This window comes from Salvelinus fontinalis, chromosome 9 (assembly GCF_029448725.1).
Source record: "Salvelinus fontinalis isolate EN_2023a chromosome 9, ASM2944872v1, whole genome shotgun sequence".
NCBI classification, from domain to species: domain Eukaryota; kingdom Metazoa; phylum Chordata; class Actinopteri; order Salmoniformes; family Salmonidae; genus Salvelinus; species Salvelinus fontinalis.
This window is the reverse complement of record NC_074673.1, coordinates 20,794,610-20,808,452: the sequence shown is the minus strand read 5'-3', so window position 1 is coordinate 20,808,452 and position 13,843 is coordinate 20,794,610. Positions and strand designations below refer to the sequence as shown.

At 43.2% G+C, this 13,843-nt stretch overlaps 2 protein-coding genes across 3 annotated transcripts in view; one reads left to right on the top strand and one right to left on the bottom strand.

Moving 5' to 3' along the window:
- Positions 1-6,475, bottom strand: part of ddx11 (DEAD/H (Asp-Glu-Ala-Asp/His) box helicase 11) — a 36,418-nt gene extending 29,943 nt beyond the window's left edge. For both annotated transcript variants that reach the window (XM_055933717.1, XM_055933718.1), the window contains exon 1: positions 6,383-6,475. In XM_055933717.1, the coding sequence (XP_055789692.1) occupies positions 6,383-6,421 (39 nt within the window). In that variant the 5' untranslated portion in view covers positions 6,422-6,475. The remainder of the gene's footprint in view (positions 1-6,382) is intronic.
- A 680-nt stretch (positions 6,476-7,155) lies between these two features.
- The window catches only part of b4galnt3b (beta-1,4-N-acetyl-galactosaminyl transferase 3b), a 41,194-nt gene continuing 34,506 nt past the window's right edge, over positions 7,156-13,843 (top strand). The window contains exon 1 of the mRNA XM_055933716.1: positions 7,156-9,127. Within this exon, the coding sequence (XP_055789691.1) occupies positions 8,989-9,127 (139 nt within the window). The 5' untranslated portion in view covers positions 7,156-8,988. The remainder of the gene's footprint in view (positions 9,128-13,843) is intronic.

Here is a 13,843-nt window from a genome sequence, read left to right as displayed (position 1 = left end):
TCAAATACAAACTAATTGGGTGAACCAAAAGCAATTCTCCCATTTGAGATAGAATCTACCGATAATGTATGAGAAGGAAATTCAAAGATGGTTCCTTGGGACAACCCTAAACCAACTCTTAACCATTTAAATGGAAACTTCAGTGGGGTGACAACAAATTCGGGTCCCGCCATGTCGGACAAGCACAACTGTTGGGTTTCCTAAAGCTGGTTTGCAACATGGCAGTTGTAGCATGTTTGAAGGGTCTGGCCTCCTGTGTGTGATGTATTTTCTTTTTAAATCCTACAGATAGTAATGATCTGATTAACGGGGCGGCAGGTAGCTTAGTGGTTAGAGCGTTGGACTTGTAACCGAAAGGTTGCAAGATTGAATCCCCAAGCTGACAAGGTAAAAATCTGTCGTTCTGCCCCTAAACAAGGCAGTTAACCCACTTCCTAGACCGTCATTGAAAATAAGAATTTCTTCTTAACTGACATGCCTAGTTAAAGGTTAAAAAAATGAAAATCTGGTATAATTTTCTCTTTAATCCAGAGCAGTGCTCCCCAACCCTCTTCCTGTAGGTTTTTGCTCCAACCCTAATCTAGCACACCTGATTCTAATAATTACCTGGTTGATAAGCTGAATCAGGTCAGTTACAACTGGGGTTGGAGAAAAACCTACAGGAGGGTAGCTCTCCAAGAACAAGGTTGGAGAGCCCTGATCCAGAGCCAGATAAATCAGTATGCCTGGCCCATGCAGAGCTCAAACCTGCCACCCTCTCTTCTGACCAGAGTTGTTGAAGTTATTGTTTTGTTAACTATGGATATGAACGCACCACAAACAGGAACTAGGCTAACTCGGTTCACTAGACATTTGTGTTCAGTTGGTGATGGGTCAGTAGTACTGACCATCAGCTGAACTTGTCTCTCCTTTCACCTGCATGGCTGCTTAGGTGGCCATGACATTATCAGGTGGCTCTACTTCCTGTTTCCTTCACATACAACTGTGTCCTGGTTTCCATCTCATTGAATAAGTAAACATATGAAGGTCACATGCTGTGGCTGGAGATAAAAGAGGAAAACAAGACTGGTGAAAGTAACATGATGGATGCGTAGCTTATATCAGATTTTTGCTTCACCTGTAGTTCTTTGCTATCAATGTAAAAGAGGACAGGTTTCTACGGAATTAATTCAATATTGTAGCTACTTCAGTTATGGTTTTTATTTTCTATATGCTCTTATAACCTTGTATACAAGGACTTCTGTATGAAGACTTAAAGACGGCCTATCCAAGGCTTGAACGTCGGATTTGTCTCCCCATTGCAGGGTCACTGCTGGGTAACACACACACTGGGTTACTGGGCGCCAAGGCAGGGCCATCCGCAGTGTCATCTTACAGACACTGACTCTTCTGATGAACACAGGCTGCCACACACTCTGACATAAGCTATTCAATCCCTAGCGATAGAGCTGCCAGCCTGCCACATTGTTTGACTATGACAACAAAACACTGAACAGGACCAGGCGTGATGCTTCCGGATACATTAACTTGACCATACAATAACTTCTCCAGTGGTCGAAAAAGCACCAAATGGTAATACTTGAGTAAAGATACCTTAATAAATAATGACTCAACTGAAAGTCACCCAGTAAAATGCTATGTGAGTAAAAGCAAATGTAATTGCAAAAATATACCTAAGTATCAAAGTATAAGTCATGTCAAAGTGCTTATATTAAGCAAATCAGACAGCACAATCGTCTTTAAAAAAAAATATATATATATATATTTTTTTACAGCTAGCCAGGGGCACACTCCAACACTCAGACATCATTTACAAATGACGCATTTGACTTTAATGAGTCCGCCACATCAGAAGCAGTAGGGATGCCCAGGGATGTTCTCTTGATAAGTGCGTGAATTTCCGTGAGCAATACCTTTAAACAGGTCAACATTCACAGGACCAGAATGACTACCAGGATGTGTACTCAGAGCATGCACTGACCAACTAGCAAGTGTCTTCACTGACATTTCAACCTGTGCCTGACCAAGTCTGCAATACCTATGTGTTTCAAGCAGACCACCATAGTCCCTGTGCCCAAAAAAGCAAAGGTAACCTGCCTAAATGACTACCGCCTCGTAGCACTCACGTCAGTAGCCATGAAGTGCTTTGAAAGGCTGGTCATGGATCACATCAACACCATCATCCCGGAAACCCTAGACCCACTCCAATTCGCATACTGTCCCAACAGATCCACAGATGACGCAATCTCAATTGCACTCCACACTGCCCTTTCCCATCTGGACCAAAGGAATACCTATGTGAGAATTTTGTTCATTGACTACAGCTCAGCATTCACCATATTGCCCACAAAGCTCATCACTACGCCAAGGACTCTTGGACTAAACACCTACCTCTGCAACTGGATCATGGACTTCCTGACGGGCCACCCTCAGTTGGTAAAGGTAGGCAACAACACATCTGCCATGCTGATCCTCAACACGGGGGCCCCTCAGGGGTGCATGCTTAGTCCCCTCCTGTTCACCCACGACTGCATGGCCAAGCACGACTCCAACACCATCATTAAGTTTGCTGACAACACAGTGGTAGGCCTGATCACCGACAACGATGAGACAGCTTATAGGGAGGATGTCAGAGACCTGGCAATGTGGTGCCAGGACAACAACCTCTCCTTCAACGTGAGCAAGACAAAGGAGATGATCGTGGACTACAGGAAAAGAAGGGCCGAACACACCCCCATTCACCTCGATGGGGTAGTTGAGCGGGTCGAGAGTTTCAAGATCCTTGGTGTCCACATCACCAACAAACTATCATGGTCCAATCACACCAAAAAAGTCGGGAAGAGGGCACGACAATGTCTTTTCCCCCTCAGAAGACTGAAAAGAGGCCTCCCGGGTGGTGCCTCTGAAAAGAGGCCTCCCTAAGGCTAGCTGTGCCACCAGAGATTCTGGGTTCGAGCCCAGGCTCTGTCGCAGCCGGCCGCGATCGGGAGGTCCATGGGGCGACACACAATTGGGCCAGCATCGTCCATGTTAGGGAGGGTTTGGCAGGCAGGGATATCCTTGTCTCATCACACACTAGCGACTCCTGTGGCGGGCCGGGCGCAGTGCACGCTGACCAGGTTGCCAGGTGTACAGAGTTTCCTCTGACACATTGGTGAGGCTGGCTTCCGGGTTGGATGTGCATTGTGTCAAGAAGCAGTGCGACTAGGTTGGGTTGTGTTTCGGAGGACGCATGGCTCTCGACCTTCGCCTCTCCCGAGTCCGTACGGGAGTTGCAGCGATGAGAAAAGACTGTAACTACTACCAATTGGATACCACGAAATTGGGGAGAAAAAAGGGTAAAATAAATAAATAAAAATAAATAAAGAAGACTGAAAAGATTTGGTATAGGTCCCCAGAATCTCAAACATTTCTACAGCTGCAACATCGAGAGCATTCTGACCGGTTGCATCACCGCCTGGTATGGCAACTTCTCGGCATCCAACTTCTCGGCGCCACAGAGGGTAGTGCGTACGGCCCAGTACATCACTTCCTGCCATCCAGGACCTATATACTAGGCGGTTTCAGAGGAAGGCCCAAAAATTGTCAAAGACTCGTCACCCAAGTCATACACTGTTCTTTCTGCTGGTGCACGGCAAGCGGTACCAGAGCGCTAAGTCTAGGTCCAAAAGACAGCTTCTACCCCCAAGACTGTTGAACAATTAATCAAAATGGCTATTTGCAGTACTTTTGTTTTTACACTGCTGCTACTCGCTGTTTATTATCTATGCATAGTCACTTTACCCTTATCTACATGTACAAATTACCTCGACTAACCTGTACCCCTACACAATGACTCAGAACCGGTACCCCTGTATATAGCCTCATTATTGTTATTTTATTGTGTTTCTTTTAGTTTATTTAGTAAATATTTTCTTAATTCTATTTTCTCAAAACTGCATTGTTGGTTAAGGGCTTGTAAGTAAGCATTTCATGGTAAGGTCTACTGTACCTGTTGTATTCGGCGCATGTGACAAAATTGGGAAATGTTTCTATCCTTCTTAGCATACAAAAAGTACTTTTGCATGTCAAGGAAAATATATGCAGTAAAAAGTACATGATTTTCTTCAGAAATGTAGAGAAGTAAACGTAAAAGTTGTCAAAAATATGAAAAGTACAGATACCCTCAAAAAACTACTTTAACAGCACTTGAAAGTATTTTTACTTAAGTACTTTACACCACTGTCCACTCCTATGCCAAATATTCAGATATAAAGGAGGGTCAGTCTTTAGCCTACACTCTCACAAACATACAACACACTCACCCTCTCTCTCTGCTAGACTAACAAAAGGTTTGAAAAGAAACAGATCAGAATCAAGATCAAGATCATGTCAGATGTAATCTCTGTAAAAGTATTTGCTCTCGTGATAAAAACGCATAGGCCTACGTCCTTAATCTCCCTAACCAGGTAAAACTAGTTTAACATTTTGAACATATACTTTATGGAAAATACATGTTTCTGAAGACGCACCATGTTTGCTGCCTTGTTGACAATATAATTAGGTGGCACAGATTACAACCCGGAGCATCGTAATCGAATCCCCTCATTGGTTGGTAGGTTAAGCGATTAAACCAATCATTTCCCACAACACATTCCCCCGAACCTTCCCCCAAATCACTGCACACCATAAGCACAGAGCCACGCCTTGCAGTCGTGTGATTGGCTAAAATTGTCAAACATTACTCACTAAAGCCAATTTTGAATAGGTTTATGCTGCGTTGATAAGATTGGGAAGGTGGTCATTACCAGTTGTGAAGTCGTTAGTACCAGTTGGTTGCATTAACATGCTTTGAACTCATTGAGAAACGCTAATGGCCAACAAGCTGCATCAACCATAAACTAAAAGTACATCTATGATGCTTGTAAAAAAATTATAGTGTTCAAGAACCATATTAGATTACTTTTTATATATCATATTTTGTTGTTGCATTTAACTCCCGAAAATGCTGTTATCGAAGTCATTATCTTCGTAGGTGACGTCAGAGGTCCGCATGCGGGAGGAGTCGGAGCGCAGTGATAAGAGCTTCCCACTAGTAATTACCAGCTATAAGAGCGTCCATATGTTTTTTCCCAGGCGTGTGGGTAAATACCATATTCTCACTTGTTTCTGAACGCAGCATTATATGCGCAATAGACTGGGGAGGAGGTTATGGCGGATGTATATCACACTGTGGGTTTACACTCATATGCTGCGTTGTTATGCTTGTTGGACATTTCCGACTTGCTATATGGTTGTATTTACACATGTGCCGTGCCCAACCAGTTAGCAACTCAGACATGTTCCGACTAGCACTTGAACGCGGCATAGGAAACTCGGAAATGTCCGAATTGCTGATTCGTTAAACATGGCACGTGTATAACTACCGCCAGTTAGCAAGTCGGAAAATTACACACCTGGTCCCAACATTGATGGCGTATGTCGTGCATCGAGAGATAACTGGGGAAGAACGGATTCAGTTCAGTCAGTCGTCCTAAATAGATATTTTATGCTAGTGGCTAGAAACGTGTCTGCCGAAGTTGGAACTTGTGAGTGTTCAGAATCATTCAATTTTTTATCGGACTACAAAAGCAGTAAATGCGCATTAGTTGTCACCCTGGGCTGATATTAAATGTTTTGCCCCAGCACTACACATCTGCTTCAAATAATCAAAGTTTGATGATGAGTTGGTTATTTAAATCAAGTGTGTTAGGGGGGCGCAGTTACTCATCGGGAGCTAAGGATACAACCCGCATGTGTAACAGTATAACTTTACGTCGTCCCCTCGCCCCGACACGGGCGCGAACCAGGGACCCTCTGCACACATCAACAACAGTCAACCACGAAGCGTCGTTACCCATCGCTCCACAAAAGCCGCGGCCCTTGCAAAGCAAGGGGCAACACTACTTAAGTCTCAGAGCAAGTGACGTAACTGATTGAAATGCTACTAGCGCGTACCCGCTAACTAGCTAGCCATTTCACATCCGTTACACTCACCCCCCTTTCAACCTCCTCCTTTTCCGCAGCAACCAGTGATCCGGGTCAACAGCATCAATGTAACAGTATAACTTTACGTCGTCCCCTCGCCCCGACACGGGCGCGAACCAGGGACCCTCTGCACACATCAACAACAGTCAACCACGAAGCGTTACCCATCGCTCCACAAAAGCCGCAGTTCCATTACATTTCACATAAGATTAATTGGATGAAGGTTTCTTCTGTCGGGGGAATTTTAAGATCCCAAATGATCGGTCTGAACATTAACATGCATCGCTTGCAGTACGGTTTTGGAAGCATAGAGACCTTATCTTTCATATCAGCCAGAAATAATCTTCAAAAAACAAAAGCTTAAATTGATACACACCTTGTTAGGGTTAGTGTTCCCACACAGCCATATCTCCATATTACAGCACTTGTTTACGGAGAACTAGGGGTGAAAGTAAGCTGGTCCAGTGTGGTGTCCCAGCAAAATAAATAGTGGGGGTACCCTGTATTGGTAAAATGTGAGCCTATTACAATTAACACAAAATGCCAGAAAACTATAGGCTATTACAGCATTATTTAATAGCCACATAAAAAATTGCTAATTGACTTGAAACCAGTTGGTGGCTCCAAATTGCATTGTGGTTAGACAAGAACATGTACATTTTGCCAAGGCTGAGACCGAGGTGCCTCAGACAGCATTGAATGCATCAATTCAGGCTAGTAATGGAGACAGTAGTGGAGAGGGTGGAGAGATTTAAGTTCCTCGGCGTACACATCACAGACAAACAAATGGTTCACCCACAGACAGCGTGGTGAAGAAGGCGCAGCAGCGCCTCTTCAACCTCAGGAGGGTGAAGAAATTCTGGTTGTCACCAAAAACACTCACAAACTTTTACAGATGCACAATCGAGAGCATCCTGTCGGGCTGTATCACCGCCTGGTACGGCAGCTGGTCCGCCCATAACCGTAAGGCTCTCCAGGGGGTAGTGAGGTCTGCACAACGCATCACCGGGTGCAAACTACCTGCCCTCCAGGACACCTACACAACCCGATGTCACAGGAAGGCCAAAAAGATCATCAAGGACAACAACCACCTGAGCCACTGCCTGTTCACCCCGCTATCATCCAGAAGGCAAGGTCAGTACAGGTGCATCAAAGCGGGGCCCGAGAGACTGAAAAACAGCTTCTATCTCAAGGCCATCAGACTGTTAAACAGCCATCGCTAACATTGAGTGGCTGCTGCCAACATACTGACTCAACTCCAGCCACTTTAATAATGGGAAATTGATGTAATAAATTTACCACTAGCAACTATATATTATTTAATGTTTACTTACCCTACATTACTCATCTCATATGTATATACTGTACGCTATACCATCTACTGCATCTTGCCATCTTGATGTAATTAAATGTATCACTAGCCACTTTAAACAATGCCACTTTATATAACGTTCTCATACCCTACATTACTCATCTCATATGTATATACTGTACGCTATACCATCTACTGCATCTTGCCATCTTGATGTAATGTATCACGCCACTTTAAACAATGCCGCTTTATATGTTTTCATACCCTATATTACTCATCTCATATGTATATACTGTACTCTATACCATCTACTGCATCTTGCCTATGCCGTTTGGCCATCACTCATTTATATATCTTTATGTACATATTCGTATTCATTCCTTTACACTTTTGTGTATAAGGTAGTTGTTGTGAAATTGTTAGGTTATATTACTTGTTAGATATTACTGCATGGTCGGAACTAGAAGCACAAGCATTTCGCTACACTTGCATTAACACCTGCTAACCATGTGTATGTGACATACATTTGATTTGATTTTGTGTAGGCCTAATAACAATAGCAGAATATCATTACAATAAACGTAGGTGTTTGGATGAATGTGCGCGGGTTGCCTTAAGGAGCACCTTTTGAAAGGCTGCTAGTTCAATCTTCTCGGCGTAACAGTTGGGATAAAGAGAAAAATCAGTACAGAGTACAACGCATTTCCAAGCTCCCCATTGGCTTAATCTAGTCATGCTGTCAGACCCTAGTGCAGCTGTAAACAAGTGGTCGAATCTGCTGGCTACACTTGAATACAACACTTGCACTGGTCACTCACACCAGCATGCTGTTACATTAGCCAATTAGCATGTCATGTCAAGGTGACTTCCAGGTGGTAACCAATACTACAAGTTATTTCTACCTCGCCCATCGAAATAAGCACTTTATTTTACAAGTTTTAACTAGCGCCATGCTATTGTTTCCAGCATAAATTAGCTAGCTGGGAATGGCTCAGGACAACTGACTAAACCTAATCCATTCGTCTCCACTCGACTCTCAGCTGCGCGACACACGTCATCAATTTGGGCACCAGGCGTGTCCGTATAGCCTCTCCCAGATTTCTACCTGATTTGACTTTTCGTAGCAGATTAGAAGAATTAGGTTAAGGTTAGGAAAATAGTTATGGTTACAAAATCTGCATCCATCTAGTCGTAACCTACTACCTGGGCCACTGGCTGCGATACGACACGGGCGTGGCCACGTAACCCCACCCATAAATCTCTCTCTGAGCGGGTGCTTATATGCTTGTTCTGTTTGTGTTTGCGCAGTGAAGCGAGGAGGTGACAGAAAACAGTGCGGGGTTGCTAGGATTTTTGTTTAGTTCGATATGTAGCTTAGTAGTAGTCAGCCAACCCAACAGACAGTCTCGACTCGATTAAACAGGGGTAAATTCAACACAGCGCTCGAGTCAAAGCAAACTCAAAGCCGGAGCCTGCCGGGTTATTTACGGGATGAAATAAGTCACCTCGCCACCATCGGGAGGTGGGAGTGTTGGGGTCGCCGGCGGTGTATCGCGAACGGGGTTGCGAGACTGACGGGCGGTCAGCCTGGTCCAACTTTGCCGAACGAACAAAGCCGCCAAATTCACTGACTGGGTCCCCGGGAGCAAGCAGCAGGGAGATCAATCAACATGGTCAAGTCTTTCTTCCCGCTGAAGAAACTGAGACGGAGTGGGAAACATCTGCTGTTCATAGTTCTGCTGATGCTGGGAGCTTTCGCTGTCTACCACGAGTTTGTTGCTACTAAGGCGTGGAGGAGCACCAAAAGCCGTGAGTAGGCTATCATGGATAGCTTTCCGAACTATTACTATGATGATCAACAAGTGTGTGTGTATACTGGTAGTTTTGTTCATTATCAACTGTATTGCCAAATGAGCTAACTTGATAGTTTTTCACCAAGTCTTGGGTATTTTATCAATGGTACATGCGATGGTGTTATTGAATGGTGGGCCTATTCTGCAAGGTGGAAAATAAATACTTACTCTTCACTGTAGCTGAGTCAACTTTTTCAAATCCTGTGTTGTAAGGACTTCGAACTTCATAACTAACTTTAGAAAGATGTAAGGTGTGGCTGCTGACATGAGAGATTTAGAGGACTGTCCCATACTCTTCAGGTGATCACACACACACTGCCTACACAATGAGACAACTCATCTGGGAGTTCCCTTTTCCCTTAGTTCTGAATGCTGATAAGTGTAGTGCAGTAGGAGTCAACCATTCAACATAACTACAACAACATTGCACACACCACGATGAAGCCTGTTGAAGTGGTTGAAACATCAATACTAGAAATATAACATGCAAACACAACCATACAAGTGTCCAGACACAGTATGTGGGTTGGGTCCTATGTGGGGCGTGTGTGTACATGTTGGTCTTTGTTGAGTGGCTTTTCTTTCCATTTGCCCTTGTACCTGCTATCACTAGTACACACACTTGTTTGTAGCAGTGGTAGCCTCATACCTGGGGCTAGAGGGGGCAGAGTTTTGGAACCCTGCTGTCAATACACACACACACACACACACCTGTAAAGATGGCCCTCCTAACCCCATCCCTCACACACCCTCAAACACACTTCTTCCCGTTCAAGAGGCATGTGTGCATTTGTAAAGGAGAGAAAATGAATAATACACCATCTGGACACACACACAGTTGAAGTCGGAAGTTTACCTTAGCCAAATACATTTAAACTCAGTTCACAGCCCCTGACTTTTAATCCTAGTAAAAATTCCATGTCTTAGGTCATTTAGGATCACCACTTTATTTTAAGAATCTAAAATGTCAGAACAATAGCAGACAGAATGATTTATTTCAGCTTTTATTTCTTTAATCACATTCCCAGTGGGTCAGAAGTTCACATACACTCAATTAGTATCTGGTAGCATTGCTTAACTTTGGTCAAACGTTTCGGGTAGCCACAAGCTTCCCACATTAAGTTGGGTGAATTTTGTCCCATTCCTCCTGACAGAGCTGGTGTAACTGAGTCAGGGTTGTAGGCCTCCTTGCTCACACACATGCTTTTTCAGTTCTGCCCACAACATTTCTATAGGATTCAGGCCACGGCTTTGTGATGGCCACTCCAATACCTTGACTTTGTTGTCCTTAAGCCATTTTGCCACAACTTTGGAAGTATGCTTGGGGTCATTGTCCATTTGGAAGACCCATTTGCGACCGAGCTTTAACTTCCTGACTGATGTCTTGAGATTTTGCTTCAATATATCCACATAATTTCCCGCCTCATGATGCCATCTATTTTGTGAAGTGCACCAGTCCCTCCTACAGCAAAGCACTCCCACAACATGATGCTGCCACCCCCGTACTTCACGGTTGGGATGGTTAACTTTGGCTTGCAAGCCTCCCCCCTTTTCCTCCAAACATAATGGTCATTATGACCAAACAGTTCTATTTTTGTTTCATCAGACCAGAGGACATTTCTTCAAAGTATTATCTTTGTCCCCATGTGCAGTTGCAAACCATAGTCTGTTTTTTTTATGGCAGTTTTGGAGCAGTGGTTTCTTCCTTGCTGAGCGGCCTTTCAGATTATGTTGATATAGGACTCGTTTTACTGTGGATATAGATACTTTTATACCTGTTTCCTCCAGCATCTTCACAAGGTCCTTTGCGGTTCTGGGATTGGTGTGAAAACTGCAAATCAAAGTAAGTTCATCTCTAGGAGACAGAACACATCTCATTCCTGAGCGGTATGACTGCTGCGTGGTCCCATGGTGTTTATACTTGCGTACTATTGTTGGTACAGATGAACGTGGTACCTTAAGGCGTTTGGAAATTACTCCTAAGGATGAACCAGACTTGTGGAGGTCTTGGCTGATTTCTTTTGATTTTCCTATGATGTCAAGCAACTAGGCACTGAGTTTGAAGTTAGGCCTTGAAATATATCCACAGGTACACCTCCAATTGACTCAAATTATGTCAATTAGCTTATCAGAAGCTTCTAAAGCCATGACATAATTTTCTGGAATTTTCCAAGCTTTTTAAAGGCACAGTCAACTTGGTGTGTGACCCACTGGAATTGTGATACAGTGAAATAATCTGTCTGTAAACAATTGTTGGAAAAATTACTTTTCATGCACAAAATAGATGTCCTAACCGACTTGCCAAAACTATAGTTTGTTAACAAGAAATTTGTAGAGTGGTTGAAAAACGAGTTTTAATGACACAACCTAAGTGTATGTAAACTTCTGACTTCAACTGTATCTTCATCACTAAGAGACAGGGATACGCCAAGCCTCATGAAGGAGCTGCCTTAGAAGGTACACAGTGCATTCCTAGCCTCCTCACAATGGGGAGTGAGGACATCACCCTCTGTGTGTGTGTATAGTGATGGGACAAATGTTGTGTATCGGATGTTGGTCTATGTGCCCATACACCTAGGGAGAGGAGAGTGAGAGATGCATAAAATCAGGGGAAGGAGGGGGATAGAATCTCTTATATTTTGAGTTAAAAAATATTATTTTTCTGTCCAACTAATACTCTAAAATTACCCTGTGTCCACTCTACACCTACCCCATTCATAGACACTAGCTGCTTTAGCGCCTGTTGATGATAGTATCATCTGACCGGGGAGTTTTGTGAAGAGCCCTGATGCTTGCTCTATACATTAACATGCATCGTCTACGTTACTTTTGTTTCTAAAAAAATACAGCATCTTTTCATATCGGCAATAAATTAAGGTTAAATTACTATAGACCTTTTATGGCTGTGTGGGAACACTAACACTATATCTCCATGTTACATCTCTTGTTTACGGAAGACATAGACAGCCCCCTGTGCTATTTAGCTATATAACGTGCTCCGGACACCTGTGTGTAAGCCATAACTGGGGAGGAAGTGTAGTTAATCCACTTGAGGCACACAGCTTGTGGATCAGTGCAAAACTTCTACAGTAATTGTCTTTTTATTTGATTCTTTCTCGCTGATATAAAAGATAAGGGGCGTATCTGCAAATGTTTCAAACTGGTTTGAACAATGATTATAGACTTTTCTAAATGTTAAAACACAGCGTGGGAATTGTAGTTCACATGGAGCCAAATGTGGGCGACTAACTGCTGAAAACCCTACATATGGAGTAGGGTTTTCGAGAGCTACTCTCCACCCTGGTGATAATGACAGACTTCCAGAGCACCAGTACTTAAAGTTCTCTCTCCCTACCTCAACCTCCGCTACACCCACATGTTAACCCCATAGCATTGCCTATAAATACACACAGGGTAGCCTCATTATGTGTGTTTTTATTTTTTTGGGGCGTGCCTGGTTTGTGTTTCTGAGTCCAGAAGGCTGGTGTTCATTCCCAGACCTGATTCCTAGGCTTGAGCTCACTGGGCTAACATGGTCTTGACTCAAGCAGACAACCCTTATTGGAACATGCGCAGTAGAGGGTTGTATTTGGAAGAGAGGAGTGTGTGCTTACCCTTTACACTCATACCTGTATAAGGGTTGATAAATGCAGATTTGGACTCTAAGTGCCTAAATTGGAACACAATGGCTGTACAGTAACATGCTATACATTACCTCAAAGCTCTGCACTTCACAGCATTGTTAGAGTTTTGACTGACCGCCATTCTGAACTTGAGCTTGTCGCGCAACAATAAGTTGGTCAAATTCATCCCGGTAATTGTTCAACTTTTGCAGATTTGTTGTTTAAGTGAGGGAAATGCTGTACATTTAACATGACTCGATGTACACTCAAACAAAAAATAGAGCTTTGACATGTAAAGTGTTGGTTTCATGAGCTGGTCAGAGCCACCCATGGACCCCCCCACACACACACCTACATCCTGATATTACCAGGTTCTGACTACTAGATGGTGCTGTTCCTGCTATTAAGTAAATAATAAATGTTTCCTTACCTTGTCCATCAACTGCTTACAGGGTATGACAGCCACCCATGCTTTGGTTTTGTTTACCTGGCCACTGTTTCAGATGGTACATTTTTAGCATTTGTGGCACAAATCCAATGCAAGTCAGTGGTACCTAATATTAGCACTTTCACGCTTCATATCCAAATCATCTATAAATAATGTCATTGAGTTGTACACTTACATTAAAAAAAAAACATTTTTATACTTCAGGATGACTTGAACATGAAGCGTGAAAATGCTGATATTGCTACCATTAACTTGCATTGGATTTGTGCCACAAAGTCAGCATTTGAAACCAGGGGTTTGATCCAGTTCAGGGAACTGAAAACTGTAAAAATGGCTAAATTTTTCAAGGAACGGAATCCCAACCTGGAATGAAAGTGATCTATACTGTTCTGGAACATAACTGTTATTTTGAAACCACGGGAACTGCTTAATACCGTTATTTTACATACAGGGTATTTTTTGTTTCAATCACACAAAAAAATGCAACATAACCTATTCAAGGTCCTCACTCTGTCAATCAATCTTTTTCCAATCTCTTTCTGCTAGCTGAAAATCTTTGTGTAAACTACCTGCCCTCTGATGCATAGGCTACTGTAGCCTA